Here is a 17,191-nt window from a genome sequence, read left to right as displayed (position 1 = left end):
CCTTAGGCCAGCCCAGCCCGGCCTGCTGGGGGAGGCGGCAGTGGGAAACCGGGAGCAGGGAAGCCGGGAGAGGAGAGAGAAAGGAGAAAAGCTGCTCGGTGCAGCTGGGAGGGGTGGCCCCGAGGAAGGCAGGCGCCACCTGGCTCTGTCCCCTCTGCCCCACAGGGCTGTGTGAAGAGGGCATCCAGCCCCCTCCCTCTGCCCCCCGGGGCCCAGTCTCTCTCCCCCCACCCGACCCTGACCCCTCCCCCCACCCGACCCTGACCCCTCCCAGCCCAGGGGCACTCGGGGAGGAGCAGGGTCTTCTGCAGAGCGTGCATGTGCGTGCGTCGGAGGTGCCTGCCCACACAGAGAGCCGGGTGGTCTGGAAAAGGGGGCGCCTTTGGGGAGCCGGGAAGAGGAAGGCGGGTGGAGACGGGGCAGGGCCGCGCTGGGCCGGCCGGGGAGCCAGGGCAGTGGGCTTCCGCCAGCAGCCACAGGGCCCAGGGCGCGAGGCCGAGGAACAGAGGTGGCTGGAGGAGAGGAGAGCGTGACAGAAAGCTCGAGGGCACTCCTGCCGCCGCCGCCCCGTGAATCCCTGAGTCAGACCCCCGGCTCCCAGGTCAGACACGTGCACGTGCGTGGAGGCGCCAGGTCCCTGACTATGATGCCCGCAGCGACGGGGCTGGTCAGGGGCACAGGACGGCCCGGAAACCACCACCACCACCACCGCTACGTACCTGCTTTCTCTGAAGTTCGGAGGTTGTCAAATTCAGAAAAGTCATCTTTAATTGTACCATTCAAATTACTGAAGAGATCAAAAGCCCCTGGGGAGAGAGTGGCAGTGACTGTGTGGTGCCCCCACTTCTCTGCCTTGTGCTTCCCCAGCGGGGGGCGGGGGGGGCCAGAGGTGGGCTGGCGTCCGTAGCCCTCACGGGGGAGGACTCGGAGAGTCGGGGGGCAGCGGGGGTGTGGGGTCCCTGGGTGGGCAAGGAGGGCACCGGGAGGGGCCTCCCCACGCAGAGCAGGGCGCTCGGCTGCCCCTGCCCGCCTCCCCCTCCCCAAACCGAAGCCGAGGGGCCGGGGGTGGGGGGGGCGCTCACCAGAGGGGGACGCGGGCTTGGCTGCCGACGCTGCGGCCCAGGGGTCGGCGGCTTTCCCGGCGCTGGGGGCTGGCTGCTGCGGGGCGGCCCAGGGGTCGGAGCCCCTGGGGACGGAGCGTGTGCCGGCTCCGGTGGGCACCCCCCATGGGTCGACAGAGGTGGCTGGCTTGGCACCTGTGGGAAGGTGGGGTCGGCTCAGAGATGCTTCCAGAAAGGGCTGGGCAGCCGGGGTGAGAGGGAGAGGACCTGGGGCCACGGGAGCGCCCGGGGAAGGGAGTGCGGAGCCCCCGCGGCCTCTGCCTCGGCAGAGCTTGCCCGGCAGCGTCCTCCCTGCCTGCACGCAGCAGACACGCGGTGCCTAACGGAGAGGCAGCAAGCAAACACCTGTGCGCTCACACATCCACCCCTAAAGGATGGGACAGACTCCAGTGCCCGGGCCTGTGCGGGTGGGGAGTGGGTCGTGCATGCACCCCTGCATCCGTCTGTGTGCACAGAGCACCCACCCACCCACCCGTTCCCCCTGTGGAGCACCTCAGGCGAGCACTACGTGGCCCCCGCGCCCCACCCCAATCGTCCACACCTCCCTCCACGAGCTCCCGTTTCGCCACGGAGGGGGCGAGGGGGCTAGCAGTGCCGGGCCCCTGAGCCGTGTGCTACCAGATGCACCATTGGCGTGCTCTCAGGGGCGGCTGTGTTCACGCAGAGTTTATCCGGGAGACTGAGCTGCGTTGGCGTGCAGCTGAAACGTGCTGTTTACTGCTGTCTACTACTTCATCCTGTGACAGAAGGCACGGCTGGTGTAGCTGTCGCTGTGCTGCACACGCGGCCCTTCACCGCAGACACGGGCATCCGCTCGCTCCTTCCCAGGCCCCTCACGCCTCCTCTCCCACCACGGGCCTGGTCCCGTCTCTACCCGCCTCCCTTGGGTTTTTTGTTTTCATTGATTTGACGGGTTCCTTCCACGTCTGGGTGCTGATTCCCTTCCTTGAGTTACAAACACCTTCTCCTAACTCGTGGCCTTTCCCTTCACTCTCCTCATGGAATCTTTTGATGAACAGAGAAGTCCTCGCTTGGACGGAGTAGAACGCAGCAGGATTTTCCTCTAATTTGTGCTTTTTGGGACATGCAGGAACTCCACCTCCACACGCCCTCGCATGTGCCCTGGATAATACTTTTTACTTTATCCTTTATTTCCATAAGGGATTTATACAACTTTAGGGACCGGCATATTTTTAAAACTTCAGTTTCTAGTTACTTATTACCATGCAGAGAAACAATTTCATTTCGTATACTAATTTTTGTATTCAGCAATCTTGCTAAACTCTTAATTCTAATCATTGAAATTCATCCTACTTATTCTTTTTTTCTTTTTTAACATCTTTATTGGAGTGTAATTGCTTTACACTGTTGTGTTAGTTGCATCCTATTTATTCTTACAGTAATTCTAATAACTCTTAATTCCAATCACCTCATTTGCAGAAACTCTTTGGGAGTCTATGTACACGGTCACATCCCTTGAAAACGGTGACAGCTTCGTTCTTCCAAGTCCCTCATTTTCCCGTCTCGCTGTGTTGGCCGGGACCGCCCGCCCCAACGCAGAGCAGGGGAACGGACTGCGTCCACATCCCAAGTTTGCTAAGACTTCTGCAATAAAGAGCTGGTGAATTTTGTCAACCTGTTTCTGCCTCTACTAGGATGATCACGTGATTTTTCTCTTTGGGCCTGTTAATATGGTACATGAATACATTTCCTAGTGATTTGGTCCTTGCAAACAATGTTTTTTCATGATGTACTGTATCATTTTTATAGTTTTCTCGTTCTGGTTTTGCAGTTGCTTCTTTGCTTAGGGTTTTTGCACCTATATTCCTAAGCGGGCCTGGCCCGACATGTCTGTTCTCACACTGTGCACCTTCTGTCTGGTTTTGGTGTTAAGGTTATGCTAGCCCATAAAACGAGTAGGAATACTCCCTTTTCCCAGCCCCGAAGGAGTCTGTATAAAGTGGAGTTGTTTCTTTCTTTTTTGTTTTTAATATTTATTTACTTATTTTGGCTGCGCCGGGTCTTAGTTAATGGCACGTGGGATCTTCGTTGCAGCACGCCGGATCTTTTAGTTGCGGCATGCGGGATCTAGTTCCCTGACCAGGGATCAAAGCCGGTCCCCCTGCATTGGGAGCGCAGAGTCCTAACCGCTGGACCACCAGGGAAGTCCCCGGAGTTGTTTCTTGAATGGCGTGAGAACTTCCAGCAAAGCCCTCTGGGTGATTTAGGGGGCGAGAGGGAGGTGAGTGCCTTACTCGGTTCCTTCAATGATTATAGGACTATCCCTATTTACAGGTGTCCTACTGTTCTTCCGCCAGCTTTGCTGAGTCTTCTTTTTTAGTTTATCCATGTTATCTAAGTTCTCAGCTCTGTCAGCACAGAGTTGATCAAGCACCTCTTACTCTATCTGGAATCTCGGCAGGACCTGCACCTACACCGTTTGGCCTTTTCTCTTTATTGTTCAGAACTACTCTTGCCAGAGATTTCTCTATTTTATTACTCTTTTCAATGACCAACCTCTGTGTCTGTGGATGTTATTCCGTCTGTGTTCTAACTTGGTAGCTTCTGTCCTCCTCACTGTTCCGTCCCTTCCACTTGACTTGGGTGCAACACCATCCGAGCCTCAGCACCTCAACAATCTTGTGCTTTCTTCTGGACTAATGCAAACATTTAAAGCTCTAAATTTTCCTCTTACTATCACTTCCATTGTCCTATGTATTCTGATATGAAAATATCTACATTATTATTTGGTTCTAAATATTTCTGTCACTGTAATTTCTTATTTGACTCAAGAACGTAGAAGTGTTTTTAAAATGTCAGGTGTATGGAGTTTTCTACCTATCTTTTTGCTACCGACTTTAAACTTGAGTGTACTGTGGTCAGAAGGTGCGTTCTATGTGATCCAATCTTCTGACGCGGCAGAGGCTTTTTGCCTAGCACGCAATCGATGCTTTGCATCGATTTGCATAAGCCTGTGAATCACGCTGCTCCAGCTTTCTTATATTCTTATCACTTTAAACAACTTCTCCCGCCTGGTTTTGTATTCCTGATATTCTCCATTCCTTCCTGAGATCTGAGTTTCCGTCCGGTTGTCTTCCCTGTCAGCTGGAAGAGCTTCCCTTGGCAGTTTTTGTGGGGCTGGAAATGGTACCCTTTCACCTTCATTCCTGAAGGATACCTTTACCAGATGCAGGATTCTGGTGGGTGAGGGTTTCGGTGGTTTCTCTGTCTCACCATCGTTCTCAGGAGAAGGATGTCCTCCCGGTGGGCCCCGAGGATGTCATCCCACCGCCCCGACGTTCTCGTCACTGCTGGGACTCGGCCACCGGCCTGACTGCTGTTTTTCTCTGCTCCCGGGGCGTCATCTCTGATGTCCTCTCCCTTTGCTGTTCCCAGTCTCCTGACTGCACGTATGGGTGTGGGTTTCTCTGATTACCCTGTGCAGGGCTCACTAGGCTCCCCAGCTCTGAGAGGAAGCCCCTCGCCACAATTCTTGAAAGCCCTCTGTCACCATCTTTTCAAACATTACTTTCCTGGAACTCCAAAAAGCTGTGTCCGCATTCTGCCTGCACGCACCCCCAACTCCTCTGGAGCACTCTCCAGAAAGCTCCGTGGCTACTCGTTTACCAGGGGTCTCCCTGAACAGCGAGCTCCTGGGGGCACCAGACGGGGCGAGAAGACTGGGCACTGCTCCCTGACCCCCGTGGACTCAGCGCCCGGGGCCCGGCTGTGAAAGGGGCTCCTTGGCTTTGAAGAAGACGCAGCGCCGCCGGCCGGCCCCCCCAGGCTTTGCCACGGCGACCACGACGGACAATCCGGGACAGCCTCCCACCTGCAAGCTTCATTCCCACCAGCCCCTGGAGATTCACACCTATCAACCACTGGCGGCCGGCCAGCTCTGGTGTGGACTTGGGGCTTCTCCAGCCGCCGCCCCCAAGCCCACAACCCTCCTGAGGCTTCCAGAAGCTCCTCCGACCTTTCATTCCCGTCCGCCCAGCGTCTCACGCAGAACAACCTCCCCCGGGACTGACCCCACTCTCCCGGGCCCACTTCGGCCAGCGGGACACCTGGTCCCGGCTGGAGTCACACAGCCGGGGTGCACCCTTGCTCTGTCCCCAGCACAGCACCTCGGGGGCCTTGGTTTCCCATCTCAACTGGAAGGAGCTGCCAGGGTGGACGCTGCGTCAGGGAGGGCGCCGGACTGCAGGTTAGAAGAGCTGGGACGCGTCTGCAGGGCTGCCGAGACGCAACGGAGAGGACGCAGGATGGGGAGGTCGCAGAGGACCCGGACCCGGTGCCAGGCTGCTTCCGGCTCCCGTGGGGCCTCGACCTCGCCCGCTCAGCAGCGCCCACGAGGACCGAGGGCTCACGGTTCACGCCCCGGCGCGCCCGTGCCCAGGGGCTCGGACTGGCAGCCCTGCACTCCACCCCCGTGCCTGGCCGCTGGGCAGACGAGCGGCCGTGTCCTCTCCTGCTCGCCCCCATCAGGAGACGCTCCCCGGTCACCTTCCAGCACCCGCCTCCTCTTCTCTGGAGGGATCCCCTGACCTTCCTCGGGAGAACTGTCCCCTCACCACTCCCTAGTCCCGGTCTGAGTGGGCGGACCCTGCGCTGGAACAGGGGAGGGTCTTCACCAGCCCCCACCCCCCAGTCCCAGCTCCCCACTCATGCATCCCAGAGAGGTCCAGGAGGTCCAGGGAGATCCTCTCCATCCCCGGGCTGTGAGCACCCAGAGCCGCCAGCCAGGCCTTGAGCTTCGGAGGCCAAAGGGAGAGGGGAGGGGCCCACTGGGTGGGGGCAGAGCAGGGGGCCTGGGTCTTGTGACGCCGCTCGGCCACTGGGTCGAGCTGGCCTGAGGGCAGAGCTACCCGTCCCCACTGGGTACAACATGGCGTCCTGCCCATCAGACGGCCTCCACGGCCCGCTTGGGGGCACGGTCCCCACCCTGCAGCCCCCTCCCCCTCTCTTCACGCAGCCCGGAGCCCCGCACAGGCACCTGCTCACGGGGGCTGCGCTCACGCCGCTCTCCCGGGCCTCAGAGAGGACCTGACGCACGAAGGTGCTGGCAACTGATGGAGCCTGAAGGACCCCCAGAGTCTCAGGGCTGCGGGGGCCCTGCAGTCACCCCGACTCCCGCCATGGGCACCGTCGACGCTGGAGAGCACTTCTGGAAGGTTCCGGGTAAACGTCTGATTCGGGTGTAGAAACACACAGCTAGAGCCGCCCCGACTCTACACAGCCCACGCAGAGAGTCTGCAAACGCCTCTGATTCAGAGGGATTCACTCACCACGCAGCTCAGGGGGCACCAGGCCAGCGGTTCTCAGCTGTGGCCCTTGGGAATCCCCTGGGGGTGTGAGTAGAATACTGACCCCCGCACACACAGATGCCGGGGAGGGCCTGGGCATTCGCATTTTTAGAGGCTCCCCGAGGGGCTAGGATGGGCAGCAGGTGCGGGAGAACCACCCAGCTCCTGGGCCGCTCGGATCACAGGCTGGATGGACAGACGGACGTCTGGTGGGGCCGGACCCTGCCACAGACAGGCGGCCCCCGGCACTACCTCGCCCCTCTGAGCGTCGTCTGGCCCGCATGGCCCAGGCCCCGGCGACTGTACCTAGCATGCAGGTCACGGGCAGCCGGCGACCACGGGGAAGGAGGGGTCCTGAGGACAGGGTGACCCCGTCTCCCCGAGCAGGACACCCGAGCCGTGTTTTCAAGCACAGCCAGGCGTTCACTAGCCAAACAGCAGGACACAGCATCACGTGAGGAGCCGGCATTTAAGGGGGTCCAGGCTGCCCTGCCAGGCAGAGGCCGTCTTGGAACTCCTCGGCCTCCCACCGCCCCAGGCCTCGGGCACTGCCCTCCTGACCGCACGTGGGACACGACGGACCCTGCTGTGCTCCGCCCACCACAGCCCGGGCAGGCCCGGCCGGGCCACACACCCGACAAATAGGCGCTTCTTGAGTGACGAGAGGAGGGGAGGCTAGGACCGAGGGCCCATTCACAGGGAGCATGCCCGGCTCCCCCCATCCGGCTCCCCCCGAGCCCCACGAGGAGTCTCCATGGGACAGGGAAGCAGTCACATGGCGGGTCATGGAGTGAGCCGGGGCGGGGGCTGAGCCGGCCAAGGCCGTCGGAATCACAGGCCGTGAGCCCTGCTGTCCCAGGTGGCTGCTTTGTGTCTGGCAGGTGCAGGAAGTGCCCCGCTGACCTGGCAGGCGCCGCTCTCCCTCCTCCCAGCCCCCAGCATTTCCTCCCGAGGCCCCTTGGCACAAGCTGGTAAAGGCAGGGCTCGCTACCAAGGGCGGCTTTTACAACAGCGCTTCTTTCATCCAGAGGGTACATCCAACAGTGCTGGGGAAGAGACTCTGATCTTTCTAGCTGTTTCGGGGGGGGGGGGTGGTCCCCAGACACACACTGGCAGATTCTACCACAGACTAAGCAGTAAACCCGACACTGTGTCTCACTCCGGAGCGGCGTCTCGGAAGAAGGAAGCAAGTTCACGGTCACCACGGTCCAGTGAGCTTGGGAGCGGGGCTGAGGCCACGTCCTGCAGCGCTGCTGAGGGCAGAGCGCTAGCACTGCCCACGGGAGCCGACGTCTAGAGCTTCGACTGACACCTGGAAAGGCTCCCCGTGTACGGAAGAAAGAAATGTCTACACGTACCCACGATGTGACCCCAACCACGTGAAAACACACGGGCCCAGGGGACACAGGAAGCAGACAAGCTAACATTTTAACACGAGTTCTCGCTCCCTGTTGCAGTCTAAGGGGACTTTTCCTGGACACGAGCGGCCACAGAAGGCCTTAGCGGCAGTCCAGGATGGCGTGACGACTCCAGGACTGGGGGCCATAAGCACTGAGCCTGCCCCTCGCTTGCTGTGTGACCTCAGAGGAATGAACAGCCTCTCTGGGCTTTGATGCTCTGTTTTCCCCAAGTCACTGGTAAAAATGCCAAGTGCATCAGAACCAAGGAGACGGCCCTGGGTTGGGCAAGTACCAAAGATGGCAAAGTGGCAGTCCATGAACCAACCACACGTGGCCACTGCAGCTGCATTTTCATTAGCTCCAACCATGATCTTAAGTTTTAAAATTCACTGTCAACATTTAAAAATCTGATTTCAAAATTTCAGGTTTCAACCTTCTCTTACTGCTCAATGGTTATACAAAATGTGGTATGTCTATAAAATGGAATATTATTCAGCCATTAAAAAGGAATGAAGTAGGGACGTGTGCTATCACATGGACGAACTCTGAAAACATGTTAATTGGGAGTCACAAGGGCCACGTGTCGTGTGATCCCGTGACATAGGAAACACCGGGACAGGCAACTCCAGAGACAGGAAGCAGACTGTTGGTGGGGGAGGGGCAACGGGGAGTGACTGCCTAATGGGAAGGGGTTTCCTTCTGGGGTGATGGAAAGTCCTGGATCAGTACTGATAACCGCATGCTATCGTGAAGGGCTACGAACCACTGAACTGTCCACCTGAAAATGAGTAAGATGGTGAATTTTATGTCGCGTAAGTTTTATCTTGATTAAAAAAAATTTAGAAGAGCAGATCCACGTGGGCAGAATTCCCACGTGATGTTCGCTGCCTCTGGGCACCAGCCGCCTCTCCCCACCTGCTGGCTTCCGCTGCCTGCAGGTGTGAGAACCCCAACCACTGGAGGCGGTCCTGCCCCACCCACAGGAGACCCCCCAGCTCCCCGCGAGGGTCAGGTGCCTGGTCAGTCAGGACACCCAGCTCCAGGGCCCAGGCCTGTCCACCAGCCAATGGGAGGGCTGGGCAAACGTGCTGGTTGAAAAAATATGTATTCCCTCTCTCCTGACCAGATAGTACTTACCCCTGGTAAGTAAGTCAAACAGTTAAAGAAAAAAAAAGGTAGAGAGGGAAAAGTCTGTCTCTCTCCCACCACTGCGATCCCCACACCCCTCCCCAAAGCAGCCACCGACGGGACTCAGTGCTCCTCAAGCTCGCTGGCCTCACGCAGCTCCTGGAGGGACCACGCTCTCCCCCGGGCACTGAGGAGGCCGCCCGTCTGCTTACTGACCCCATACGACTTAGAAACGGATGGAGAGTCTCTCCTGAAGAACACCCCACCCGTAACTTTACACAAGAACTGTTTTCAGATTTAAAGAAAAGTGTGAGCCGCTGCCTGGAAGGGCCCGTGTCCCCATGGGCAGAGCCGAGGGGCGTTTCCAGCAGACCTGCCTCGTGTGGCCACGCGTGCTCCCGGGGGGGAGGGGGCACGGCACACAGGCGGGGCTGCTGTGGCCTCCGGTGAGCGACAGCTCTGGGGCACTGGCCTGGGTCTGCCCCAAGGCACAGAGGGCTCCCACCAAAGCGGGTGTGGGGCTCTCTGCCCAGCCCTGAGGCCAACAGCATTCCCCAAGGACAAGTCCAGGGACGCCCGCCTGGCCCTCCCCTTCCCCACCCCCACCCCTGCTGCCTGTTTCACACCGGCAGGGCCCGAGCCCTGGGCCCACTACAGCACCACACGGCCTCACGCCTGTCACGAGCCGAGCCTTCTGCGGGAATACCCACGCCTCCTCGGGGCCCGGCCACTTCTGCTCCTCCTTGAAGCCTCCTCCAAGACGCACGCCTCACGCCCGCTGGACTCCTGCCCCAGGATGGATGCAAAGACAGCCCCCGGGGCCCTGCCCACATAGCACTGCTACTAGGCTGGCGGCCTGACTCGCCCACACCTGCCAGGGCCTGGAGGGCAGGGCCATTACCTGCTCCTGTCTGGGTCCCCGCACGGCAGGACAGAACCTGGCATTCGGTGCACTTTGGCAAACGTCCAGGGAACCGAGCCGAATACAAAAGATGGTTCTGGTTTGGGGAAACAGAGGCCCCAAGAGACACGAACAAACTGGCACAAAATATACATTCGAGGTTGCAAGACAGAAAGCCCACGGATCAGCCATGGGCAGCAGGGTTGATGGAGCACCCGGGGGGCCTCCCAGAGCGGCAGGCTCGGTGGGAAACCATCCCAAAGCCTGCAGGCCAAGCCCTGGGCCCAGTGATCCAGAAGCCCAGGTGCCCAAGATCTCAGCCCAAGTTAAACAGAGGGCGCCACACTCCTGTCTGAATCACCTATCACAAGGTCACCTTACATTTGGCATTAAACAGAACTTTAAAATATCCATTTAGCCTCGTAAACTGATTTGCTATTGCTTAAATGACAGGTAAGAAGAATTACAGTAAACGTGTCCCCTTTTCACTAGCGATCACTTAAGCACACTGTAATTTCTGGCTAATTACAGCACGGTGATTTAGATGTTTCATGCTGTGTATTACAGTTTCTTAACCTGGGGTGCAATTCTGAGGCTGAGAGAGTTGACGCGTGTCCCAGAGAAGGGACAAGCCCTCTCCGAGGCGTGTGGGCAGCGGAGAAGAAATCTCCCAAAGCAGAAAACCATTCACAACAGGACGAAGCAGAGCCCTGAACCGCAGTCCTCAGGGGGGCGCTGCGGGGGGCTGCGGAGGTCTGGACACCCACCCCCACCACCCAGACCCACTCCCACCGCTGCCAGGTGAGGGGGAGCCGTGCGCCCTGCAGCCGCTCCCCCGTCCAGCAGGCGGGCAGGGGAGACGTACGAGGGAGGTCTTTACCGAACGACGGCCAGGGGTCCGAAGTGCTGCCGGGGGCTGCCGGAGCACCCCAGGGGTTGGTCTGGCTGGCTGAAGCGGAAGGGCCCCAGGGCTCCGCCTTCGGGGCAGCAGGGCCCGCACTGGGCAGGGCGTCCATCAGGTCCAACAGCGTGGTCTGCTGCGGGTGGGAGCCATGCTGTTGAGATGAGGACCGAAGAAAGAGGACAGGTTTACCCTGCTGCCCTTGCGGCCAATGTCCGCCCGGGCCCCTCCCAGTGCAGAGGCCTTCTGGGGGGCCCAGAGGACCCGGGACTGCGCCGCCCCACATCACCGCTTCCCAGTAAGGACCAGGCTCCACCCACACCGGCTATTTGCCGCGTGCCAAGTGCCCGCCGTCTGTCGACAGGTCCTCGGGGCTTCCCAGGAGAACAGGGGTTTTGCCTCCCAACGAGACGCGGTCCCCCGACCCACCCGGCCCGCCAGCTGCCAGCGTCATCCAGGGCTCTCTCCCGGGGCCGCCTCACCCCCCTGCTCCCACAGCCAGCCCGGCTGCCCTCAGGGACCCCGCAGCAGTGGAACAGGGAGGCCACTGGAGCCCTGGCCCTGCGGGAGGGTCTGTCTCCCGACGGGATGACGAGGTTGTCAGGGGCAGAGCCACGTCCAGTTCACCTTTAGGTCCCGGGTAGGAAGCCCGGCACAGAGTAAGGAGGATGCCGGCTTACCCTGGGCCAGGAAACTGTCCCAAAGCACTTGACACTTAGCAGCTTACAGAGCAGCGGCCGGAGCTGCGCGGGGTGGGGGTCGGGGAGACGTCACCGTGCTCAGCTGCCGGGGGACGGAACTGAGGCGGGGTCAGGGGAGGGCCCAGCCCCTCGGGCGGATGTGTGTGTCACCCGCCCTCTCCTCACTGCCGCTGGCTGTGACAGCCGCTGGGGGTTGGGCTCAGGAGGGTCTCACACACTGACTTGCCCCCCCACGCCCGGCCCGTGAAGCACTCACCTCTTTTTTTCTTGGAACTTTAACTGTGTCTCTGCGGCTTTCTTCCAAGGCCATCTGCAACCTGAGGTCATCTCCCCGCCTGAGGCGCTCTTCCTGTAGAGGACAATGGGCCCTGAAGCTGGTGGTCACGGCGACAGCATCGCCACGAGCCAGGTCCTCCCGGCCAGAGCCGGAAGCCAAAGCCGTGTCGCATGTCACTTCAAAGGAGGGTCCAGGGACGAGGTGCACATCGAGCCTCTCCCACCCCAAGGTGCGCCCGGGGGGGGCCCCCCACCCGGATGGGGGAAGGGAAATACTTGTAAAATACTTTTTCTCAAAATGAAAATGACTTCAAAATTCTTTCTAATTATAGAAGCAATATGTCTCCTTATAAAACACAAACAACCCACAAAGGGATTAGAAAGAAGACAGAAATCACAGGTCATTCCACCCTGCCCGCACTGTGTGTGCTTCCAGAAAATGAGTGCGTGTTTATATTTTATGATTTCTAACAGAAATGATTCGTTATACTTAATTTATATTTATTCAAGGCACAGTCAGCATACATAAAAAGATTGGGCCGACCTAGCTTTTTTATACAATATAATGATTAAATATAAGTAAACACACTCACTGCGTCTTCTTTACCATAAGACAGGAGTGAGGAACTACAAGGGGCTGGCCCGTCCATCTGCCCCATTTTCCCCGTGAGTGCTCTGCACCTCCCGTCGATGGCAGGCCGCACGTCCTGAGTGGACAGAGGGGCACTGCCGGGAGCTGGCCGCTACACGGACCTCTGGGATATTCCAGTCACCGCGGGACCCACACCTGCCTCTTCCATCTGACCCCCCACTGTCTCTCAACAGCACTGCCAAGCGAGAGGGGCTGCGGGCCTCGCTGCACTCCTTCGCCTTTTTTAACCAAAGGGCAGCAAGTCCGGCCTGAAAGCGGCAGCCAAGGGCCGACCCCTTTGAAGGCTGCTCCTTTCCCTTCTTCTCCATCTTTTTTGTAAAAACCTGTATTTTTTTAAAATTTATTATTTATCTATTCATTCATTCATTTATTTGGATGCTCTGCGCAGCATGCATGTGGGATCTACTTCCCTGACCAGGGATCAAACCCGGGCCCCCTGCACGGGGAGCGTGGGGTCCTAACCACTGGACCATCAGGGAAGATCCTCTCCTTCTCCATCTTAACGTAGCGTGTGCTTATAAAAGAAAAACTGCACACATGCCCATCTCTGAATGTCAGACTCTCATCTCCTGGGCATTTCCTCCCAGCCTCTGTCTCATCCTCTTCTGGGTCCAGATGCTCTCGACCCACCGTGCAGATCATGGTCTGCACTCGGCGCTGAGGGGCTGTGGACACTTGGCTTGGAGCCCAGCCAAGCAGGCGGGAGCGTTTCCAGGAAGCACCTCTGACCGACGCGTCCCCAGGACCAACTAGCGAGAGCCCTTCCTCCATGTGCGTGTGCCCGGGCCCCTCCCCACGGGGGCGCGCATCCCTGCCGGCACCCACCTGCTCGGCCACCTCTCTGCTCATGGCCAGCGCCAGCTGCAGCTGCAGCTCCTCTTCCCCGCTCGTTTGCGGCCGCGCCTGCTCCAGCTCCGAGGACACCCGTGGGGAGGTGGCTGCGGGGGAGGCAAAGTCAGCGTGAAGGACCAGCGCTCCCCGGCCAGCCGCCCGCTCCCGTCTCGCACTCACAGGGCCACCCTGGCCGGGAGAGGGGGCTCTGCGAATACGCTGCGGGCACAGCCAAGGAACCTCACAACTACGCCAGCCACGCAGCGCTCGCCAGGACAAACGCCCTGGGCGGCCAGTTCGGGCCTCTTGGGGATCAGAGCCTGTCTCCACTGACGGCTTCAAGGAGGGGGGCTGAGTTTTTACAACATCGAGAGCACTGTTCTTGAAAAGCTGGGTCAAAGATCATTCAAAGAAGTACAAGGCCTGCGTGGACTAAGGGCTCCTCTCAAGAACCCCCCTCGCATGTGTAAGAATCTCACTGTATCTCCCGGTCCTAAGGACGTGGAAAATGAAGACCAAACATTTCTGCAGTAACCCTGAAAATTTTTGTTTTTTAAGCAAAACTGCACGTTGACTTAAAAAAAAAAAAAACATACATAGCCATTGTTTGCTGAAGTACTTAGCTAGTTTAAACATCTGAAGCAGCACCTGCTTTGATGAAGCAGTTCTGATGAAGGGATGAGATGTGAATTCCCAGCTGATTCCCAAAGGAAGGGGTCTTCGCACAACCCCGCTGTGGGCAGGCTGGGCCCCCCACGCGGAAAACGCCGGGCTTTTGCACCATCACGCTTCCTGCGTCGGGGAGCCTGGGTGCCCGCAGGAACCAGACGTGAAGCTTCGGGAGCGCGCCACCCCTGCCCGCCGCCCCCCGGAGAGGAACTCCCAGCGCGAGGCCTGCCACCCGGAGAGGAACTCCCAGCGCGAGGCCTGCCCCCCGGAGAGGTGTGGGGCCGCCGTCTTGGGTGCCTGTGCCCTGTCCTCCCTCGGGGCCTCTGTGCCAGCCGCTCCTCCCCGGTCTCCAGCTCGGCTTCCCTGGCCGGTGCTCCGGGGCCGGCCTCCCGCCAGGGCTGGGTCAGCACCCCGATTCTGCAGTTTGGTGGGTCACGTCAGAAGGTGCTCCTAGGGACGGGCCCAGGCTCGTCTTCCCACCATCACATCCTCCCGCCAAGTGTGACAAAGCAGCTGGCACACACCCACCGCGTGGATAAATGGACAGATGGATGGGCAGGCAGACGGAGGGTCCCACTGCACGGCCGAGGGGTAGCTGTGAAAGATGCTCTGACTGTATATGCGTCTGCCCCCTGCTTCCGTTACGTCCCTTCCAGCAAACCCAGCCCCCAGCGCTCACGCAAATGCTGCCTCTGCCTACATCTCCAACCTAAGCTTGCCTCCTAGGATCTGCCTCTTTGGGAGAAAGTAAACGGTGGGGAATGATGCCTGATGCTGAGGTTTCTAGATGGCTGGGCTCTGGCTACAGTGAGTAAAACGGGAGAAGAGGCGAGATGCAGTTAGGGTCCTGGAAAAACCCACAGAAGAACGGGCGAGGCTGCAGGGGCCGTGCAGGGTGGGGGCTGTAACTGGCATCACTCTGTCCTACAGTTTAGGAAAGACACGTAAAACACACGGCAGTGAGACTTCTTCATCTGGCACAATCATGTGGCCTGAAGCACGGTGTGCTCACTGTGATTTACTGTCAACCAAGAGAAACATTAAAAAAAAAAAAAAAAAAAAAAGCCAGCAACCAATTGCCTCATGTCTACTCTAAGCTAGTGAACAGGTCAAACAGCAAAATGCTGCAGTTATCCAAAAAACACAAACATATTCTTCTAAATAAAATCAAGTCAAATCCCAGCCTAGTGCATCGCCCCAATTATATTTTCCAAAGCATTTCTTTAGAAATAAAGCTAGATGGTAACAGAATGTCCTCAAATCTACCTTAATAATTTGATTTCTTAACAATACACCAAAACAAAAGCGCATTTTTGGTTGGTGTGTTTCCACACTTCACCTCTGCCCGTCACAGGTGGCAGCTCTGGCCTCCTCGTGCTCTAGAAGCAACATCGCCACCCAGACCGGTGGGAACAAAGGAAGCTGGCCAGTTGTGGCGGACAGTGTGGGGGGACTCCTGTGACGCACGTGGCTCTCCCGTCCAGGTCACAGCCACTCAGGCCACCCGTTCCCAGCCTCCTTCCTGCTAAGAGTCTCTGAGGCTGCTTCACAAAACCCTCAGCTTAGAGCAAGCACAGCACATCCGACACCCTTCATTTACTCCCAGATGGAAACCAGGAGTGAAGAAAGGGGAAGACCTCAGACCCCATCCCACACCCCAAAAAGCCCCCTGAACAGAGAACCCCATCTTGGCAGGGAAAGCTGAACCCGGCCTAACCTGGCGGGACCGGGAGGAACGGGCCGGGGCTCTGCGCAGGGCCTGCCGGGGACCTGAGGCCTCCCTGCCCTCCAAGCCTCTCAGCACAGCTGCGAGGCCAGCCCAGCTTCAAATGCAAACGTGCACGTCTGCACCCCACAGCTGACGCTGCGGGGATAGCATGTGGCCGGCACACACGGAAACAGCTCACCACATCAGTATGGAAATTAGACAAAGGGTATTCCCCTGAACGCTGCGGCTTGCATAGGAGGAGGCACGGCTCCCGGTCACAGGAGGCACGGCTCTCGGTCACGCAGACGGAAGAATTCACAGCCACCAGCCCAGAGCATCAGCTGAGCTGCACACGGCGGTCTCAGCTGCGAGGGAGGCGTCCGGCGGAGACGTTCCTGCCTTAGTGACAGCATCTCGTCCCCACAAAGGGCCTCTTGTGCCCGAGGACAGAGGTGGTGGTGAGACGGGCCTGAATGGGCCCTTCTGACCCCCGGAGCCTGGCCCTCGCCCCACTCTGACGACCTGAGGGTCTGAGGGTCCACAACTCACGGGGACAGTGGAAGAAGCGGGGGTTCAAGGGGCCGGCCGCTCTCGGGTCTCAGGCTGCTTTCTGACCCAGCACCCTCTCAAGGGAAGACCGGCACCGTGCGCACAAGCAAACCACTCCACGAGCAAGCGTGTCACCACCCTTCTCCTGCAGCTGAGACGGGCCCGCGGGGAGGAGCACAAAGCCTTCACCTGCTCGGGGGCCCCCCGTTCACCCTGTCCAGTCCGCTACCCTGGCTGAGAAAGCTCGGGGCAGGGGAGGCTGAACAGGGAGCCTACACACGCCCAACAGTTCCCGCAAAACACAGGCTAAGAGGAGAACCAGAAACACGGCTGGCGTCTCCTGCGGGGCCTCCCGACCTCACCCTGCTCGCCTGCTCCAGGGACCGGCCGACCCACACCGGTCCCCAAATGCGCCCCTAAAACAAAGGCGCTTCAGATGGGCAAGGTCGGGGAATTTCGAAAGAAGAAAGCAAAGCAGTCAAGGTAACAGAAAAACAGGAAATTGCTTCTTCTCACTGGCTACGTTTTGCAGTGTTCCTAGAAAGCACGTAAGCGGTGTCTGCAGTCACGGACGCCGAGTGAAGGGCACAGACTCTGCAGACCCAGCTGGCCCAGGGGCGGCTCTGCACGGGGACTTCTCGTAAAGCCCTAGCACGCAGGCTGTCGTCGGGTACACGAGGCACGTCTGACAACCTGGCAAGAATGCAAGGTCGCCAGGCAGCGGGGCTCCAAGAACACCCCATCTGGGTCCAAGCACTGCCGCCACCCTAACAACCCCGTGCCCACCAGCTGACGGGGATGCCAGGGCTCCCATCCCGTCCCCACCCTATAGCAGCAGGGGGACTGCACACGAATGGCCACCTCTCTGGGCTTCTGCTTCCACGTCTATGAAGTGTGTGTGGGGGGGGGAGGGAGGGGTCAGGAGGACCCGAGACACAGCGGCCCCCCAACCTGGGGGCCAGGCCTTGCCCAGGTCACTGCTCTCCACTCTGCCCACAGCCACCAGACGCCCCCCTCCATCTCCCACGGCAGAAACCAGGGACTGGTA

General features: G+C 59.1%; 1 protein-coding gene across 5 annotated transcripts in view; it reads right to left on the bottom strand.

The window, feature by feature from the left end:
* The window catches only part of EPN2 (epsin 2), an 83,010-nt gene that overhangs the window by 5,953 nt on the left and 59,866 nt on the right, over positions 1–17,191 (bottom strand). For 4 of the 5 annotated variants that reach the window (XM_057535276.1, XM_057535274.1, XM_057535273.1 and 1 more), the window contains exons 3-7: positions 13,212–13,324; positions 11,715–11,807; positions 10,722–10,911; positions 1,083–1,256; positions 720–806 (exon numbers count right to left, since the gene is read on the bottom strand). In XM_057535276.1, coding sequence (XP_057391259.1) covers positions 720–806; positions 1,083–1,256; positions 10,722–10,911; positions 11,715–11,807; positions 13,212–13,324 — 657 coding nt within the window. The remainder of the gene's footprint in view (positions 1–719; positions 807–1,082; positions 1,257–10,721; positions 10,912–11,714; positions 11,808–13,211; positions 13,325–17,191) is intronic. The other variant, XM_057535277.1, reaches the window with a different exon arrangement.

Source organism: Balaenoptera acutorostrata, chromosome 20 (genome assembly GCF_949987535.1).
Source record: "Balaenoptera acutorostrata chromosome 20, mBalAcu1.1, whole genome shotgun sequence".
Taxonomy (NCBI): domain Eukaryota; kingdom Metazoa; phylum Chordata; class Mammalia; order Artiodactyla; family Balaenopteridae; genus Balaenoptera; species Balaenoptera acutorostrata.
This window is presented reverse-complemented; position numbering and strand designations above follow the sequence as displayed.